This window comes from Passer domesticus, unplaced genomic scaffold, assembly GCF_036417665.1.
Source record: "Passer domesticus isolate bPasDom1 unplaced genomic scaffold, bPasDom1.hap1 HAP1_SCAFFOLD_72, whole genome shotgun sequence".
Taxonomy (NCBI): domain Eukaryota; kingdom Metazoa; phylum Chordata; class Aves; order Passeriformes; family Passeridae; genus Passer; species Passer domesticus.
Genome location: NW_026990171.1, coordinates 417,187 through 432,789, shown reverse-complemented (window position 1 = coordinate 432,789; position 15,603 = coordinate 417,187). Strand labels below are relative to the sequence as shown.

Sequence of the window (15,603 nt, the reverse complement as noted above, 5' to 3'; positions counted from 1 at the left end):
CTGTGGTCACGGGGGGGTCATGGGGGCCACTAAGGTCACGTGGGGGTCATGGGGGGGGTCACTCCGGGGTCACTCCGGGGTCACCGGACCCGCAGCCCTTTGGGACCGAGGCCGGGGGCGTGGCCGGGACGAAAGGGGGCGTGGCCGAGCCCGCCCGCCGTGAGGGGAGGGTGTGCGCGCGTGCGCGTTCCGCGAGCGCGCGCCCGGCCCCGCCCCCCGGCTCCTCCACGTGACTCCCCTCACGCGGGTGGCCAAGATGGCGGCGCGCCGGGCGCTGCTGGCGGCGGGCCGGGCGGCGCGGGCCGGGCGGCGCGGGGCCGCGGGGGCCGCTCCGGGGCCGGGCCCCGCTCCCGCCGCCGGGGCCGCTCCCGCGGGGCGGAGCCGCCTCTACGAGCACGTGCGGGAGGGGCTGAGCGCGCGGCCGCGGCTCGACGTGAGCGCCCTCAGCGAGCGCGACCTGGAGCGGCGGCGCGGGCCGCTAGGGGGCGCCGCGCTCCGCGAGATCGTGAGTGGCGGGAGCGGCGGTGGGCGGGGCCTGCGTGTGGGCAGGGGGCGTGGCTTCCCCGGTGACCCCCGTTTGGGTGTGGCGGGACACGCCCACCCGAGCCACGCCCTTGCCACGCCCTTCAGGTACGGACGTGGTCGCGGCTGGGGCAGGTCCGCGATGGCATCGCCCGGCTGGAGGCCGAGAAGGGGCGCGTGGCCCAGGGGGTGCGTGAGATCATGGTGAGACCCCTCCCCGGGACCCCCCCCAAATCCCCACTGCGTCCCTCTGCCCCCCGCTCAGCCCCTCCTGGAACCCCCCAGACCCCCCCAAGGACCCCCTGACTCCTTTCCACCCCCTCTCCAGGCCTCCCACGACAAGGCAGCGGCCAAGACGGTAGGAATGGAGTTTTGGGGGGGCCGGGGGGGGTTGGTGGCCCCCCAGGCCCTCACGGTGGCCCTGTGGCAGCACCCGGAGCTGGCGGCGCTGCGGGAGCGGGGCCGGAGCCTCCGGGAGCAGCTGCGGGTGCTGGAGGCCGAGGAGGCTGAGCTGGAGCAGAGGTTCTACCTGGGGGCCCTGCAGCTGCCCAACAGGACGCACCCCGCTGTGGTGAGACCCCTGAAAGCACCCCAAAAACCTCCCCAAAATTACCCCAAAAACAACCAAAACCCACCAAACCCACCCAGCCCAACAGAACCCACCCCGCTGTGGTGAGACCCCAAAATCACCCTGAAATCACCCAGAACCCACCCAGCCCAACAGAGCCCACTTCGCTGTGCTGAGACCCCCCAAATCACCCCAAAATCACTCAGCCCAACAGGACGCACCCCGCTGTGGGGAGAACCCCGAAATCACCCCAAAATCAACCAAAATCACCCCAAAAACCTCCCCAAAATCACCCCAAGCCCACCCAGCTGTGCTGAGACCCCCAAACACCCCCCAAAACCCCCCTGCCCCGCCTCTGCTATGCCCTGGGGGTCTCCTGGCACCCCCAAACCTCCCCTTTGTGCCCCCCAAACCCCCCTTGTGCCCCCCAAACCCCCCTTTGTGCCCCCCCAAACCCCCCTTGTGCCCCCCAAACCCCCCTTTGTGCCCCCCAAACCCCCCTTTGTGCCCCCCAGCCCGTCGGGGACCAGAGCCAGGCCCGGCTGCTCGAGGTGGTTGGTGAGAAACCAGGTGAGGGCTGGGGGGGCTCTTTGGGGGGGTCCTGGGGGCGCTTCTTGTTGTGGGGAAGGAGGAGAAGGGTCCTTGGGGGGGGGCATTTGGAGGGTCTGGGGGCTTTGGGAGGGTCTGGGGGGAGTTTAGAGGGTCTGGGGGACAGGTTTGGGGGTCTGGGGGGTATTTGGGGGTCTGGGGGACAGGTTTTGGGGGTCTGGGATGTATTGGGGGGTTCTGGGGGGGTATTTAGGGGGTCTGGGGTCACCCAGGTGACAGGAGTGACAGAGGTGCCCCCTCCCCTCCCCCAGTGTTTGATTTTGAGCCAAAGGGACACCTGGAGCTGGGGGAGGGGCTGGACATCATCCGGCAGAGGTGAGCAGCCCCTGCAGGGGCACACCTGGCACACACCTGGCACACACCTGGCACACACCTGTCCCACACCTGTTCCACGTGTCCCCCACCCCACAGGCGCCTGTCCCACGTGTCGGGCCATCGCTCCTATTACCTGTGCGGGGCCGGGGCTCTGCTCCAGCACGCCCTCGTCACCTTCACCCTGCAGAAACTGCTCAGCAAGGTGGGGGGCACCCTGGGGGGGTCCCAGGGAGGGTCTGGGGGCATCCAGGGAGGCTCCGGGGGGATCCAGGAGGGTCTGGGGGGTCCCAGGAAAGGCCTGGGATGGTCTGGGGGTCCCAGGGAGGGTTTGGGATGGTCTGGGTGGATCCAGGAAGGGTTTGGGATGGTCGGGGGGGGTCCCAGGGAGGCTCAGGGGGGTCCCAGGGAGGGTTTGGGATGGTCTGGGTGGATCCAGGGAGGGTTTAGGGATGGTCTGGGGGTCCCAGGGGGGTCGGAGTCCCCCGATCTCCCTTTCTCCCAGGGTTTCCTGCCCATGACGGTGCCGGACCTGCTGCGCGGAGCCGTTTTTGTGAGTGCCCCCCCCCCGAGCCCCCTGAGACCCACCCCCGGCCCCCCTGCGGCCCCGGGTGACCCCCCTGTGCCCCCCAGGAGGGCTGCGGGGTCCAGCCCAGCGCCGCCCCCTCCCAGGTTTACACCATCGACCCCGCGCGCTTCGAGGATCTGTGCCTGGCCGGGACCTCGGAGGTGGGAATTGCAGGTGGGGAACGGGGGAAATCGGGGGGAAATCGGGAAAACCCAGGAGGAGGGGGAGAACTAAGGGGAAAATGGGAGAAAACTGGAGAAGAATATGAGGAAAATCCTAAAAAATAGGAGGTAAAAAGTGGAGAAAGGGGGAGCAGACGGATTTGGGGGTCACCCCGTGTCCCCCCACCCAGGGTATTTCATGGACCACGCGGTGCAGCTGCAGGACCTGCCTGTCAGGTACAGCGGGGCTGTGCCCCCCCAGGGACCCCCTCCCCTTGTGGGGGTCCCACCCCGCTCCCCTGGGGGGCTCTGGGGTGTTTTGGGGTCCCCCTGAGCCCCCTGCCCCTCCAGGGTCGTGTGCTCCAGCACCTGCTACCGCGCCGAGACCGACACGGGCCGCGAGCCCTGGGGGCTCTACCGCGTCCACCAGTTCACCAAGGTACTGGGAGCACTGGGAGACACTGGGAGAGCCCTGGGGAGGGGAGGGAGAGTTGGGGGTCACCCCTGTGCCCCCCCAAAGGTGGAGATGTTCGGGGTGACGGCGGCCGAGCGCGGCACGGAGAGCGAGGAGCTGCTGGACGAGTTCCTGGGCATCCAGAAGGAGATTTTCTCAGAGCTGGGGCTCCATTACCGGTGAGGGGGATTTGGGGGGGGTCCCCCCAATCTGTGGGACCCCGAAATCTCTCCTAACTGTCCCCCTCCGGGTCCCACAGGGTCCTGGACATGCCCACGGAGGAGCTGGGGCTCCCCGCCTACCGCAAGTTCGACATCGAGGCCTGGATGCCTGGACGGGGCAAATTTGGGGAGGTGAGGGGGGGGTCTGCGACCCCAATAATTCAGGGGGAACCCAAATAACTTGGGGAGAACCCTGATAATTCGGGGAGAGCACCAATAATTTGGGGAGGATCCAAAAAATTCTGGGAAAATCCCAAAAACTCAGAGGTGACGCCCCCCCTCACCCCCTCCCTCTGTTTGTGGCCCCCCCTTTATTCTCATCCTTGCTGCCGGATCAGGACCCCCATTTTGGGGGGTCCCTGGAGCTGAGGAGGGGGGTGCCCCAAACCTTCTGACTCCCTCTCCCCCTCATTCCCCCCAGATTTCTAGCGCTTCCAACTGCACCGATTACCAGAGCCGACGCCTGAACATCATGTACAGCGGGGAGGGGGGCCGGCTGAGCCACGCCCACACGGTGGGTGACCCCCCCCAAGACCCCTGGGAGACCCCCAAAACCCCTGGGGAGGGTCTCCAGGACCCCCCGAGCCCGTGTGTCCCCCCCAGGTGAACGGCACTGCCTGCGCCGTGGCGCGGATGCTCATCGCTCTCCTCGAGTGCAACCAGCTCCCGGTGAGTGTTCTGTGGGTGGGGGTCCCGCGGGGGTCTGGGGGCTCCGGGGGGCTCACCCTGCCCCGTGTCACCCCCCAGGACGGCCGTGTGCGGGTGCCCCCCGTGCTGCAGCCGCTGGTGGGGCGGGAGGTGCTGGCCCGGCCCCGCTCGCCCCTGCTGCGCTACATCGGCCCCAACCAGCCCGGGGGGGGCCCCCCCAAAACGGGGCGGGGGTCCTGAGGGGAGGGGGTCACCCTGGAGGAGGCAGAGCCAGGGCGGGGCACAGATGGAGCCGGGACATCGCGGGACAGGAAGCGAGGGACACGTGTGACAGCCCGTGTGACAGCGCCGCCCGCGGTGACAAATCCCGGGAATAAAACCTGGAAATCCCCTGTGTCACAGGCGTGTCCTCTGCTCCACGCGTGCTCTGGGGACACACAGGCGTCCCCTCAGTGTCCTCCAGTGTCACACCCGTCTCCGGAATTCACACAGGTGTCCCCAAGTGTCCCCTCAGTGTCACGCGTGTCCTGCACTCAAGTGTCCCCTCAGTGTCCCCCAGTGTCCTGCTCTGACACAGGTGTCCCCAAGTGCCACACGTGTCCTGCTCTCACACAGGTGTCCCCAAGTGCCACACCTGTCACCTGAATTCAGAGGTGTCCCCAAGTATCATACGTGTCCTGCATTCACACAGGTGTCCCCAAGTGTCACACGTGTCCTGCTCTCACACAGGTGTCCCCTCAGTGTCCCCCCCTCAATGTCCCCCATTGTCACACGGTCCTTTGTTCCCAGCGCCGCCTCTCCTTTATTTCCCATGCCCCCCCAAAACCCTTGGGGCTCCCCCAGGATTTTGGGGGGTGGGGGGCTCATCTTCAGGGGGTCCCCCTGGCTGGGGGGTGGCGGGGGAACCCCCAAGTCCATCCCGGGGGGCTCAGGGGGGGTCCCCGGGGGGGCCCTCAGGCCGGGCAGCGCCTGCTGTTGATGACAATGTCGTCGTACTCGTCCTGTGGGGGGAAGAGAAATTTGGGGGGGCTGCAAGAGTGTGTGTGTGTGGGGGGCTTGGAAGGGTTGGGGGTCCCTCTTGGGAGCCCCCCGGTCATGCTGGGGGATCCCTGGGGCCAGGGACAGGGCGGGGGTTGTCCCCTCAGTGTCCCGTTGTCCCCGACTGACCTCGCTGTCCTCGGCGCCGCCCTCGCTGTCGCCGCTGTCGCTGCTGTCGCTGTCGCTGCTGGGGGGGTCGCGGGCCCCGAAGCGGCGCAGGAGGGGGGGCAGCCGGGGGTCGGGGCGGCGCCGGGCGCTGTACAGGGGGGTGAACCCCGAGAAGGTGCGGGGGTCCGGCCGCGCCCCCGCCGCGCAGGAGGCACTCGGCCACCTCGGGGCTCTGCGCCTCCACGGCCAAGTGCAGGGGGCTGCGGCCGCAGCTCGGCTCCTGGCGGGGCACGGCGGGGTCAGGGGGGCGCGGAGAGGTCCCCGCCCCGCTCCCAGCTGTGTTTTTTGTTTGTTATGGGGGGTTTTTTTGGGGGAGGCACCCACCGGCCGGTCGGGGTCGGCGCCGGCGCGGAGCAGGAGCTGCACCAGCTCCAGGTCCCGGCGCAGCACGGCCACGTGCAGGGGGGTGTAACCTGTGGTGGGGGGGACACGGGGGGGCCCAAAGCCCTGCCTGAGCACGTGGGACCCCCCCCCAAACCATTCCCCTCCCGAACAGCGAGACCCCCCCCACCAAAAACCGACATTCCTCCCAAAATTCCAAACCCGTGTGACACCCCTGAGCCACATCCCCATCCCCAAAAACCCGCAGAAAACCGTGACCTCCCCTCAAAACCACGACGATCCCAAAGCCACACGACCCCAAAACTCTCCCCCCAACCCACAACCCCCCCCCAAAATCGCGCCCCTCCTGCACCGTCGTAGTTGACGCTCTCCAGCTGCACCCGCCGCTCCTCCTCCTCCTTCCGGGGGTCCCGGGGGGGGTCCCGGGGGTCGGGGGGTGTCCCCAGCAGGGCGCGGGCGCAGGCGGGGTGACCCTCGCGACAGGCCAGGTGCAGGGGGGTGTGACCGCCCCGCTCCCGCACGGCCACGGCCGCGCCCGCCGCCCGCAGGCGCCGCACGGCCCCGGCCAGCCCCAGCACCACGGCGATGTGCAGGGCGGTCTGCGGGGAAAAAGGGGTTAAACCGACCCGAAACGTACCCCAAAACATCGCCCCAAAACCTCAGCATCGCCCCAAGACCCCAGCACAAAACATTGCCCCAAAACATCACCCCAAAACCCCAGCATCGCCCCAAAACATCACCCCAAAACCCCAGCCCCAGCACCACGGCGATGTGCAGGGCGGTCTGCGGGGAAAAAGGGGTTAAACCGACCCGAAACGTACCCCAAAACATCACCCCAAAACCTCAGCATCGCCCCAAAACCCCAGCACAAAACATTGCCCCAAAACCTCAGCCCAAAACATCGCCCTGAAACCCCAGCATCGCCCCAAAACATCACCCCAAAACCCCAGTCCCAGGGCGATGTGCAGGGTGGTCTGCATGGAAAAAGGGGTTAAACTAACCTGAAACATAGCCCAAAACATCACCCCAAATCCTCAGCATCGCCCCAAAACCCCAGCACAAAACATTACCCCAAAACATTGCCCCAAAACATTGCCCCGAAACCCCAGCATCGCCCCAAAACATCACCCCAAAACCCCAGCCCCAGCCCCGGGCGATGTGCAGGGCGGTCTGCGGGGAAAAAGGGGTTAAACCGACCCGAAACGTACCCCAAAACCTCAGCCCAAAACCTCAGCATCGCCCCAAAACCCCAGCACAAAACATTGCCCCAAAACATCACCCCAAATCCCCAGCCCCAGCACCACGGCGATGTGCAGGGCGGTCTGCGGGGAAAAAGGGGTTAAACCAACCCGAAACATACCCCAAAACATCACCCCAAAACAGCACCATCACCCCAAAACCCCAAAACCCCAGCCCCACGGCGATGTGCAGGGCGCTCTGGGGGAAAAACGGGTTTAAACAGACCCAAAACATCGCCCCAAAAACCCAACCCCAAGACATCGCCATCACCTCAAAACCTCACCATCGCCCCAAAACATCACCTCAAAACAGCAGCATCACCCCAAAACCTCACCCCAGCACAACGTGCAGGGCGCTCTGGGGGTGCAGGGCGCTTCACGCCCCGGGGGGGTTCACAGCCCACCCCAAACCCCTCTCCCCAGCCCCCCCAGGTTTTGGGGAGCGCCCACCTGGCCCAGGTCGTTCTGCAGGTCCAGGTAGGGGCAGCGCTGCGTGTGCCGCAGGATGGACTCCAGGAACGCCTCGTGCTCGTGGATCACGGCCAGGTGCAGGGCCCTGGGGGGGGCACGCGCTGGCAGGGGGCCCCAAAAACTGACCGACACCACAGGGGGGGCCCCAGAAACCGACTGACACCCCCAGACACACGGGGGGTCCCCAAGAAGGGAATGAGAACCCCAGACCCACAAGGGATCCTCGATAAAGGACTGACACCAAAGGGGGTCCCAATAAAGGACTGACACCCCCAGACACACAGGGGGTCCCCAGAAAACTGTGTGGGGGGTGGTAAATGAGGGTCCTGGGCGTTACCGGGGGTTACCGAGCCTCCCGGGCCGTTACTGGGGGGTTACCGAGGGTCCTGGGCCGTTACTGGAGCCGTTACTGGGGCTCCCGGGCCGTTACCGGGCGTCCTGGGCCGTTACTGGGGGGGTTCCTGAGGGTCCCGGGCCGTTATTGGGGCGGTTACCGAGGGTCCCGGGCCGTTACCGGGGGGTTACTGGGGGTCCCGGGCAGTTACTGGGGCTCCTGGACCGTTACTGGGGGGTTACCGAGGGTCCTGGGCCGTTACTGGAGCCGTTATTGGGGGTCCCGGGCAGTTACTGGGGGGGTTCCCGAGGCTCTCGGGCCGTTATTGGGGGTCCAGGGCCGTTCCCAGGGGGTTCCCGAGGCTCCCGGGCCGTTCCCGAGGCTCCCGAGCCGTTACCGGGGTTCCCGGGCTGTTACCGGGGGGTTCCCTAGGGTTCCGGGCCGTTATTGGGGCCGTTCCCGAGGCCCCCGGGCCGCTCCTGGGGGGTCACCGAGGCTCCCGAGCCGTTCCCGGGCCGTTCCCGGGACACCCCGGGGCCTGCGGCGGTCCCGGGGGGATCGCACCGGCGCCCCGGGAAAAGGCCGAACCGTGGCCCCCCAACCCCAGGGCGTGCTCGGGGGTCCCACCCGGACCGGGGGCGGGGGTCCCTCGTCCCTCCCCGCCCTCACGTGTCGCCCTCCTCGGTGACGAAGCTCAGGACGTGCCGCAGCCAGGCCGCGGGGTCGGCCAGGGGCTCGGGGGGCTCCGCCGCGGGGCTGGCGGGCAGCGGCGGCCCCAGCGGCCCGTCGCCCAGCGAGCCCAGCCCGCTGTCGCACCACTCGTCGCCCTCGGGCCGCTTCTCCTCGCCGGGGGCCGCCGGGGCCGCGGCCGCCATCGCCGGGGCCGCCTCAGGCCGCGGCCGCCATCGCGGGCCGGGGAATCCCCGCCCCGGCGCGCGCCGGGACCCGTAGTCCTCGCCTTCTCTTCCGGGTGCCTCACCCAATCAACACCCTCGGCTCGGCCGCGCATGCGCTCTCCCTCCCAACGGAGCACGCCGGGAGTTGTGGTGCGGGCAGGCCGCGCCCATGGCGGAGCGGGACGGGGCCGGGGCCGGCGGGGCCGGCGGGGCCGGGGGCGGCCCGCGGGGTGCGGCTCCCTCCCCTCCCGCCCCCTCCGGGGACCCCCCCTCCGGGGAGCCCCCCAGCGCTCCCGCGGCTGCCGCTGCCCGCCGGGAGGAGGCGGAGCAGGACGCCAAGCCTCCGGTAACGCCCCCGGTGTCGTGTCCCCCCCTCAGCGGTCCCCGGCGGTCCCCAGCCCGGGGCCGCCCCGGCGCCGCCGTGACCGCTCGCACTGCTCCCCGCAGGTCCCGGAGCCCGAGCCGGGCACTTCGGCCGACGCTGACAGTGGGTCTGGGGGCGCCGGGGTCCCGCGGGGGACCCGGGCGGGGCCTGTGGGGACACCTGGGGACAGCTGGGGACATTCCGGGGACACCCCGGGGACACCTCGGGGACACCTGGGGACACGCTGGGGACATTGTGGGGACACCCCGGGGACACCTCGGGGGACACCTCGGGGACAGCTGGGGACATTGTGGGGACTCCTGGGGACACCTCGGGGACCCCCTAGGGACGCTTTGGGGACACCCTGGGGACAGCTGGGGACACCCCGGGGACACCCCGGGGACAGCTGGGGACATTGTGGGGACTCCTGGGGACATTCCGGGGACCCCCTGGGGACACTTTTGGGGACGCCCTGGGGGATGTTTTGGGGACACTTTGGGGACCCCCTGGGGGACATCTTGGGGACACTTTTGGAGACACCTTGGGGACATTGTGGGGACACTGGGGACACCTCAGGGACTCCTGGGGACACCGGGGGACACCCGGGGATACCTCGGGGACACATGGGGACACCCCAGGGACACTTTTGGGGACCCCCTGGAGGACGTTTTGGGGACCCTTTTGGGGACACTTTGGGGACTCCTTGGGGACACTCCGGGGACTCTTTGGGGGGACGTTTTGGGGACATTGTGGGGCCTTCGGAGATACTCGGGGGCTTTTGGGGACATTTGGGGACATTTCTGGGACAGGGCGCTCGGAATAAGACGTTTGGGGGCACTGAGGGTTGCTGAAGGGATTTTTGGGGCTGTTTTGGGCCATTTTGGGGGCATTTGGGTCCATTTTGGGGCCGTTTTGTGCCGTTTGGGGCCATTTTGGGGCGGTTTGGGTCCATTTTGGGTCCATTTTGGGGCGGTTTGGGTCCATTTTGGGTCCATTTTGGGGCGGTTTTGTGCCATTTGGGTCCATTTTGGGGCGGTTTGGGTCCATTTTGGGTCCATTTTGGGGCGGTTTTGTGCCGTTTGGGTCCATTTTGGGGCGGTTTTGTGCCATTTGGGTCCATTTTGGGGCGGTTTGGGTCCAGTTTGGGTCCATTTTGGGGCGGTTTGGGTCCAGTTTGGGTCCATTTTGGGGCGGTTTGGGTCCATTTTGGGGCGGTTTGGGTCCAGTTTGGGTCCATTTTGGGGCGGTTTGGGTCCATTTTGGGGCCGTTTGGGTCCATTTTGGGTCCATTTTGGGGCGGTTTTGTGCCGTTTGGGTCCATTTTGGGGCTGTTTGGGTCCATTTTGGGGCCGTTTTGTGCCGTTTGGGGCCATTTTGGGGCGGTTTGGGTCCATTTTGGGTCCATTTTGGGGCGGTTTGGGTCCATTTTGGGTCCATTTTGGGGCGGTTTTGTGCCATTTGGGTCCATTTTGGGGCGGTTTGGGTCCATTTTGGGTCCATTTTGGGGCGGTTTTGTGCCGTTTGGGTCCATTTTGGGGCGGTTTTGTGCCATTTGGGTCCATTTTGGGGCGGTTTGGGTCCATTTTGGGGCGGTTTGGGTCCAGTTTGGGTCCATTTTGGGGCGGTTTGGGTCCAGTTTGGGTCCATTTTGGGGCGGTTTGGGTCCAGTTTGGGTCCATTTTGGGGCCGTTTGGGTCCATTTTGGGTCCAGTTTGGGTCCATTTTGGGGCGGTTTGGGTCCATTTTGGGGCGGTTTGGGTCCAGTTTGGGTCCATTTTGGGGCGGTTTGGGTCCAGTTTGGGTCCATTTTGGGGCGGTTTGGGTCCAGTTTGGGTCCATTTTGGGGCGGTTTGGGTCCATTTTGGGGCCGTTTGGGTCCATTTTGGGTCCATTTTGGGGCGGTTTTGTGCCGTTTGGGTCCATTTTGGGGCTGTTTGGGTCCATTTTGGGGCCGTTTTGTGCCGTTTGGGGCCATTTTGGGGCGGTTTGGGTCCATTTTGGGTCCATTTTGGGGCGGTTTGGGTCCATTTTGGGTCCATTTTGGGGCGGTTTTGTGCCATTTGGGTCCATTTTGGGGCGGTTTGGGTCCATTTTGGGTCCATTTTGGGGCGGTTTTGTGCCGTTTGGGTCCATTTTGGGGCGGTTTTGTGCCATTTGGGTCCATTTTGGGGCGGTTTGGGTCCAGTTTGGGTCCATTTTGGGGCGGTTTGGGTCCAGTTTGGGTCCATTTTGGGGCGGTTTGGGTCCATTTTGGGGCGGTTTGGGTCCAGTTTGGGTCCATTTTGGGGCCGTTTGGGTCCATTTTGGGTCCAGTTTGGGTCCATTTTGGGGCGGTTTGGGTCCATTTTGGGGCGGTTTGGGTCCAGTTTGGGGCCGTTTGGGGGGTTTAGGGGCGCGGGGTGGCCGCGGTGGCCCTCGGGGACAGCCGGGTGTCCCCGCAGTGGAGCTGCTGCGGACGCTGCTGGCCCGGACCCTGGGGCTCGGCGGGGACAGAGCGGAGCCGGTGCTGGACGAGCTGAGCCTGGCGGGCGTCAGCCGCTTCCTGGGCAGCCCGCGGTGTAAGGACACCGGGATAACGGGAACGGGATAACGGGAATGGGATAACGGGGCCGCTTCCTGGGCAGCCCGCGGTGTAAGGAAACGGGATAACGGGAATGGGAACAGGAATGGGAACGGGGCCGCTTCCTGGGCAGCCCGTGGTGTAAGGACACCGGGATAACGGGAACGGGATAACGGGGCACCGGGAACGGGAACGGGGCCGCTTCCTGGGCAGCCCGCGGTGTAAGGACACCGGGATAACGGGAATGGGAACAGAAATGGGAATGGGGCCGCTTCCTGGGCAGCCCGCGGTGTAAGGAAACGGGATAACGGGAATGGGAACGGGATAACGGGGCACCGGGAATGGGAACGGGGCCGCTTCCTGGGCAGCCCGTGGTGTAAGGAAACGGGATAACGGGAATGGGAACAGAAATGGGAATGGGGGCGCTTCCTGGGCAGCCCGCGGTGTAAGGAAATGGGATACCAGGAGTGGGAATGGGAACAGGGCACCGGGAATGGGAACAGGGAATGGGGTACCAGGAAGGGGAATGGGAACGGGGACAGGAACAGGGCCAGTTCCTGAGGAGCGAGCCCTGTAGGGATACCGGGACTGGGGCCAGGAATGGCAATGAGGACAGGAGCGGGAATGGGGACAGGAACGGGAACAGGAGTGGGGCCAGGAACGGGAATGGCAATGAGGACAGGAGCGGGAATGGGGACAGGAACAGGGCCAGTTCCTGAGGAGTGAGCCCTGTAGGGATACCGGGACTGGGGCCAGGAATGGCAATGAGGACAGGAGCGGGAATGGGGACAGGAACGGGAACAGGAGTGGCGCCAGGAACGGGAATGGGAACGGGGACAGGAGCGGGGCCGGTTCCTGAGGAGCGAGCCCTGTAGGGACACCAGGAATGGGACACCGGGAATGGGAATGGGGGGCACCAAGAACGGGGAGGAGGCTGCAGGAAAACCAGGAGCGGGGCCAAGGAGAATCTGGGGGAGCAGCAGAACGGGCGTGGATCTGGGGGCTCGCTTTAGGGGCACATTTGGGGTTCTCAAGGGCGAATTTGGGGTTCACCCCTTTGTGTTCCCCCCCCCCCAGGTAAGAACGTCATCTGCATGGTGGGCGCCGGCATTTCCACTTGTGAGTGCTGTTTGTGGGGGGCCCTGGGGGGGCTGGAGGACCCCCGGGGTGGGTCCTGACCCCCCCGGATGGGCCCTGACCCCCCCAGCTGCCGGGATCCCGGATTTCCGCTCCCCCGGCACCGGGCTCTACTCCAACCTGCAGAGCTACAACCTCCCCTACCCCGAGGCCATCTTCGAGATTGGCTTCTTCAAGGTAACCCCCACTTTCCTCCCCAAATTCTGGTGGGGGGCTCTGAGTTTCTGGGGGCTCCCCCCTGACCTCCCTGTGCCCCCTCCCCAGAAACACCCAGAGCCCTTTTTCGCCCTCGCCCGCGAGCTCTACCCGGGGCAGTTCAAGGTAAAACACCCCCAAACCTCCCTCCAAACCCCTCCCCAATTTGGGGGGGGACCCAGGAGAGCCTCAAACGACCCCCCCAATTCCCCCCCAGCCCACCGTGTGCCACTACTTCATGCGGCTGCTGCAGGACAAGGGGCTCTTGCTGCGCTGCTACACCCAGGTGAGACACACCCTTCTCTTCTCCCATCTCTTTTGGGGGGGTCACGGGGATTTTGGGGACCCCCTGACCCCCCCCTTCATGGACCCTCCCCCAGAACATCGACACCCTGGAGAGGGTGGCGGGGCTGGACCCGGAGCTGCTGGTGGAGGCTCACGGCACCTTCTTCACCTCCCACTGCCTGCGGGCCTCGTGCCGCCAGCGCTACAGCCTGGCCTGGATGCGGGGTACGGGGGGCTCTGGGGACCCTCCCGAGTCCTGGGAACCCCCCCCGGGGCCCCCCAAAATTCCCCTGAATGGCTGCGGGGGTGTCCCCCCCCCACTCTGCCACAGGGTGGGAACGGCAGGTTGTTGTCCCCCAGTGCCCCCCCAAAAGTCCCTGTGACCCCCCAAAATGCCCCTGTGCCCCCCTAAATGCCCCTGTGCTCCCCTAAATGTCGCTGTGCCCCCCATAAATGCCCCTGTCCCCCCCAAATGTCCGTGCCCCCCAAAATGCCCCCTAAATGTCTCTGTGCCCCCCTACATGTCCCTGTGCCCCCCTAAATATCCCTGTGCCCCCCGAAATGCCCCTGTGCCCCCCATAAATGTCTCTGTGCCCCCCTAAATATCCCTGTGCCCCCCGAAATGCCCCTGTGTCCCCCCCAAATGCCCGTGCCCCCTTTCCCCACCGAGGTTCTCCCCCCTCCTCCTTCCCAGAGCGGATTTTCTCCTCCCTCATCCCCAAATGTGAGAAGTGCCAGGGACTGGTGAAACCTGGTGAGTTTTGGGTGGTGGGGAGGGGGTGGGGGGGGACACGCTCAGCAGGGATTTGGGGGGGGGGGCTCACCCTCCCCATCCCCTGAGCCACCCCCCTCTTCCCCAGACATTGTGTTTTTTGGGGAGAACCTCCCCTCGCGCTTCTTCGCCCTCCTGGAGTCGGTGAGTGGGGGCTTTGGGGGAGCCCCAAATCCCACCCCCACCCCCCCAGACTGAATTTGGGGGCTGGGCTGAGGTGATCTGGGGAGTGGGAGGGGGCTCAGTGACGTTCCCCCCTCCCTCCACAGGACTTTGAGAAGGTTGACCTGCTGCTCATCATGGGCACCTCGCTGCAGGTGCAGCCCTTTGCCTCCCTCATCAGCAGGTGAAGCCCCCCCCCAAATCCCCCCCCGGACCCCCCCCCCCCCCTCCCCAGACCCTGGGGAGCCCCCTGTGACTGTCCCCCCTCCCACAGGGTCCCCAACAACACCCCCAGACTCCTCATCAACAAGGAGAAAACGGGGCAGGTAAGGTGGGGGGGGGGAGGTTGGGGGGCACTGGGGGGGGGAAGGCTTGCAGCAGCTGCCCCCCCTCTTGTCACCCCCGTTTGTCTCCCCCAGAGTGACCCCCTGATGTCCCTGATGGGCTTCGGTGGCATGGACTTTGACTCAGACAAGGCCTACAGGTACAGGCAGGTTGGGGGGGTGGTCTGTCCCCACCCCATGGTTTTGGGACCCCCTCCTTGCCCAGGGTGGTTTTGGGGATCCCTGAAGGCAGTTTGGAGGACTTCCATCAAGGTTTGGGACACCCCGAGGTAGTTTGGGGGTAGTTCCAGGTGGTTTTGGGCACCCTCAAGGTGATTCCAGGCCCCCCCAGGATTTTTAGGGTCCCCCCCAAGGTGACTTTGGGGGTCCCCGTGTCTGCACAGGGACGTGGCCTGGCTGGGGGACTGCGACAGCGGGTGCCTGGCTCTGGCTGAACTGCTGGGCTGGAAGGTAACTCCCCTCACCCCCAAATTCTGGGGGTCCCCCTGCCCCCCCAAACCCTTCTGGGACCCCCCAAACCCCGAAATTTTGCCCTCAGGAGGAGCTGGAGGAGCTGGTGCGGAGGGAACACGCAGCCATCGATGCCAAGGCAGGGCACAGCGACAGGGGTGCCCCCCAAAAGCACCGGGGGGATGAGGACAAGGACGGGGGGAACCCCAAAAAGAGCCTGGGAGACAAGGAAAAAGATCAAAGTGACCCCGAGAAGAGCCTGGCGGGCAAGGCCGAGGCTGAAAAGGACCCAAAAAAGCCTCAGGGGAACGAGGACAAGACTCAAAATGACCCAGAAAAGTCGCAGCGGGGCAGTGAGGACCCTCCCCATGGCACAGGGGGGACAACTCAAAATTAAATGGTCACAGAGGAGTTTTTGGCTTTGTGTGGTCACTTTGGGGGCTGGAGGGGCTGGGGCTCTTTCTTTCCTTAAAGAAGAAAGAGGAAAACAAAATAAAAATACAGAAAAGGGGGGGAATAAGTTAAAAAAAAAGGGGTAAGTTGAGGGCCCAGAAAGGTTTTTTGCTTCCCCTAAAAAGGGGTGTTACAGCTCCAAAATGTGTTGGAATTCATAGGAGGGTATGGGGGGATGCGTGTGCAAAACACTGCAACCTGTAAAGTTTCTCACTTTTATATCTACTGAGAAATAACATTGATTTACATTAAAAAAAATGGTTTCAAAACAAAGCTCTGTATCTGCTGTGTGATAACCTGGGATTTTGGGGTGGAAGGAAGAGTGGATATG

General features: G+C 65.3%; 3 protein-coding genes across 3 annotated transcripts; 2 read left to right on the top strand and 1 right to left on the bottom strand.

The window, feature by feature from the left end:
• Positions 1 to 256: 256 nt before the first annotated feature.
• On the top strand, positions 257 to 4,462 carry SARS2 (seryl-tRNA synthetase 2, mitochondrial). Its single transcript, XM_064407104.1, has 16 exons — positions 257 to 505; positions 631 to 726; positions 851 to 880; positions 953 to 1,093; positions 1,606 to 1,660; positions 1,951 to 2,014; positions 2,111 to 2,216; positions 2,517 to 2,564; positions 2,645 to 2,753; positions 2,932 to 2,977; positions 3,092 to 3,179; positions 3,261 to 3,373; positions 3,454 to 3,547; positions 3,837 to 3,929; positions 4,019 to 4,084; positions 4,163 to 4,462. Exons 1-16 carry the CDS (start codon positions 257 to 259, stop codon positions 4,301 to 4,303), a joined length of 1,539 nt encoding a protein of 512 aa, XP_064263174.1. The 3' UTR covers positions 4,304 to 4,462.
• A 379-nt stretch (positions 4,463 to 4,841) lies between these two features.
• On the bottom strand, positions 4,842 to 8,593 carry NFKBIB (NFKB inhibitor beta). The gene is given in 7 exon segments (XM_064407103.1): positions 4,842 to 5,064; positions 5,231 to 5,410; positions 5,412 to 5,489; positions 5,594 to 5,682; positions 5,964 to 6,210; positions 7,300 to 7,405; positions 8,324 to 8,593. Coding segments are annotated over 7 exon segments (954 nt in total). The 5' UTR covers positions 8,530 to 8,593; the 3' UTR covers positions 4,842 to 5,016.
• A 56-nt stretch (positions 8,594 to 8,649) lies between these two features.
• On the top strand, positions 8,650 to 15,230 carry SIRT2 (sirtuin 2). Its single transcript, XM_064407102.1, has 15 exons — positions 8,650 to 8,896; positions 8,998 to 9,037; positions 11,356 to 11,472; positions 12,552 to 12,593; positions 12,682 to 12,788; positions 12,876 to 12,932; positions 13,024 to 13,092; positions 13,187 to 13,316; positions 13,786 to 13,845; positions 13,952 to 14,007; positions 14,133 to 14,209; positions 14,300 to 14,351; positions 14,445 to 14,509; positions 14,753 to 14,819; positions 14,908 to 15,230. Exons 1-15 carry the CDS (start codon positions 8,720 to 8,722, stop codon positions 15,214 to 15,216), a joined length of 1,425 nt encoding a protein of 474 aa, XP_064263172.1. The 5' UTR covers positions 8,650 to 8,719; the 3' UTR covers positions 15,217 to 15,230.
• The last annotated feature ends 373 nt before the right edge of the window (positions 15,231 to 15,603 follow it).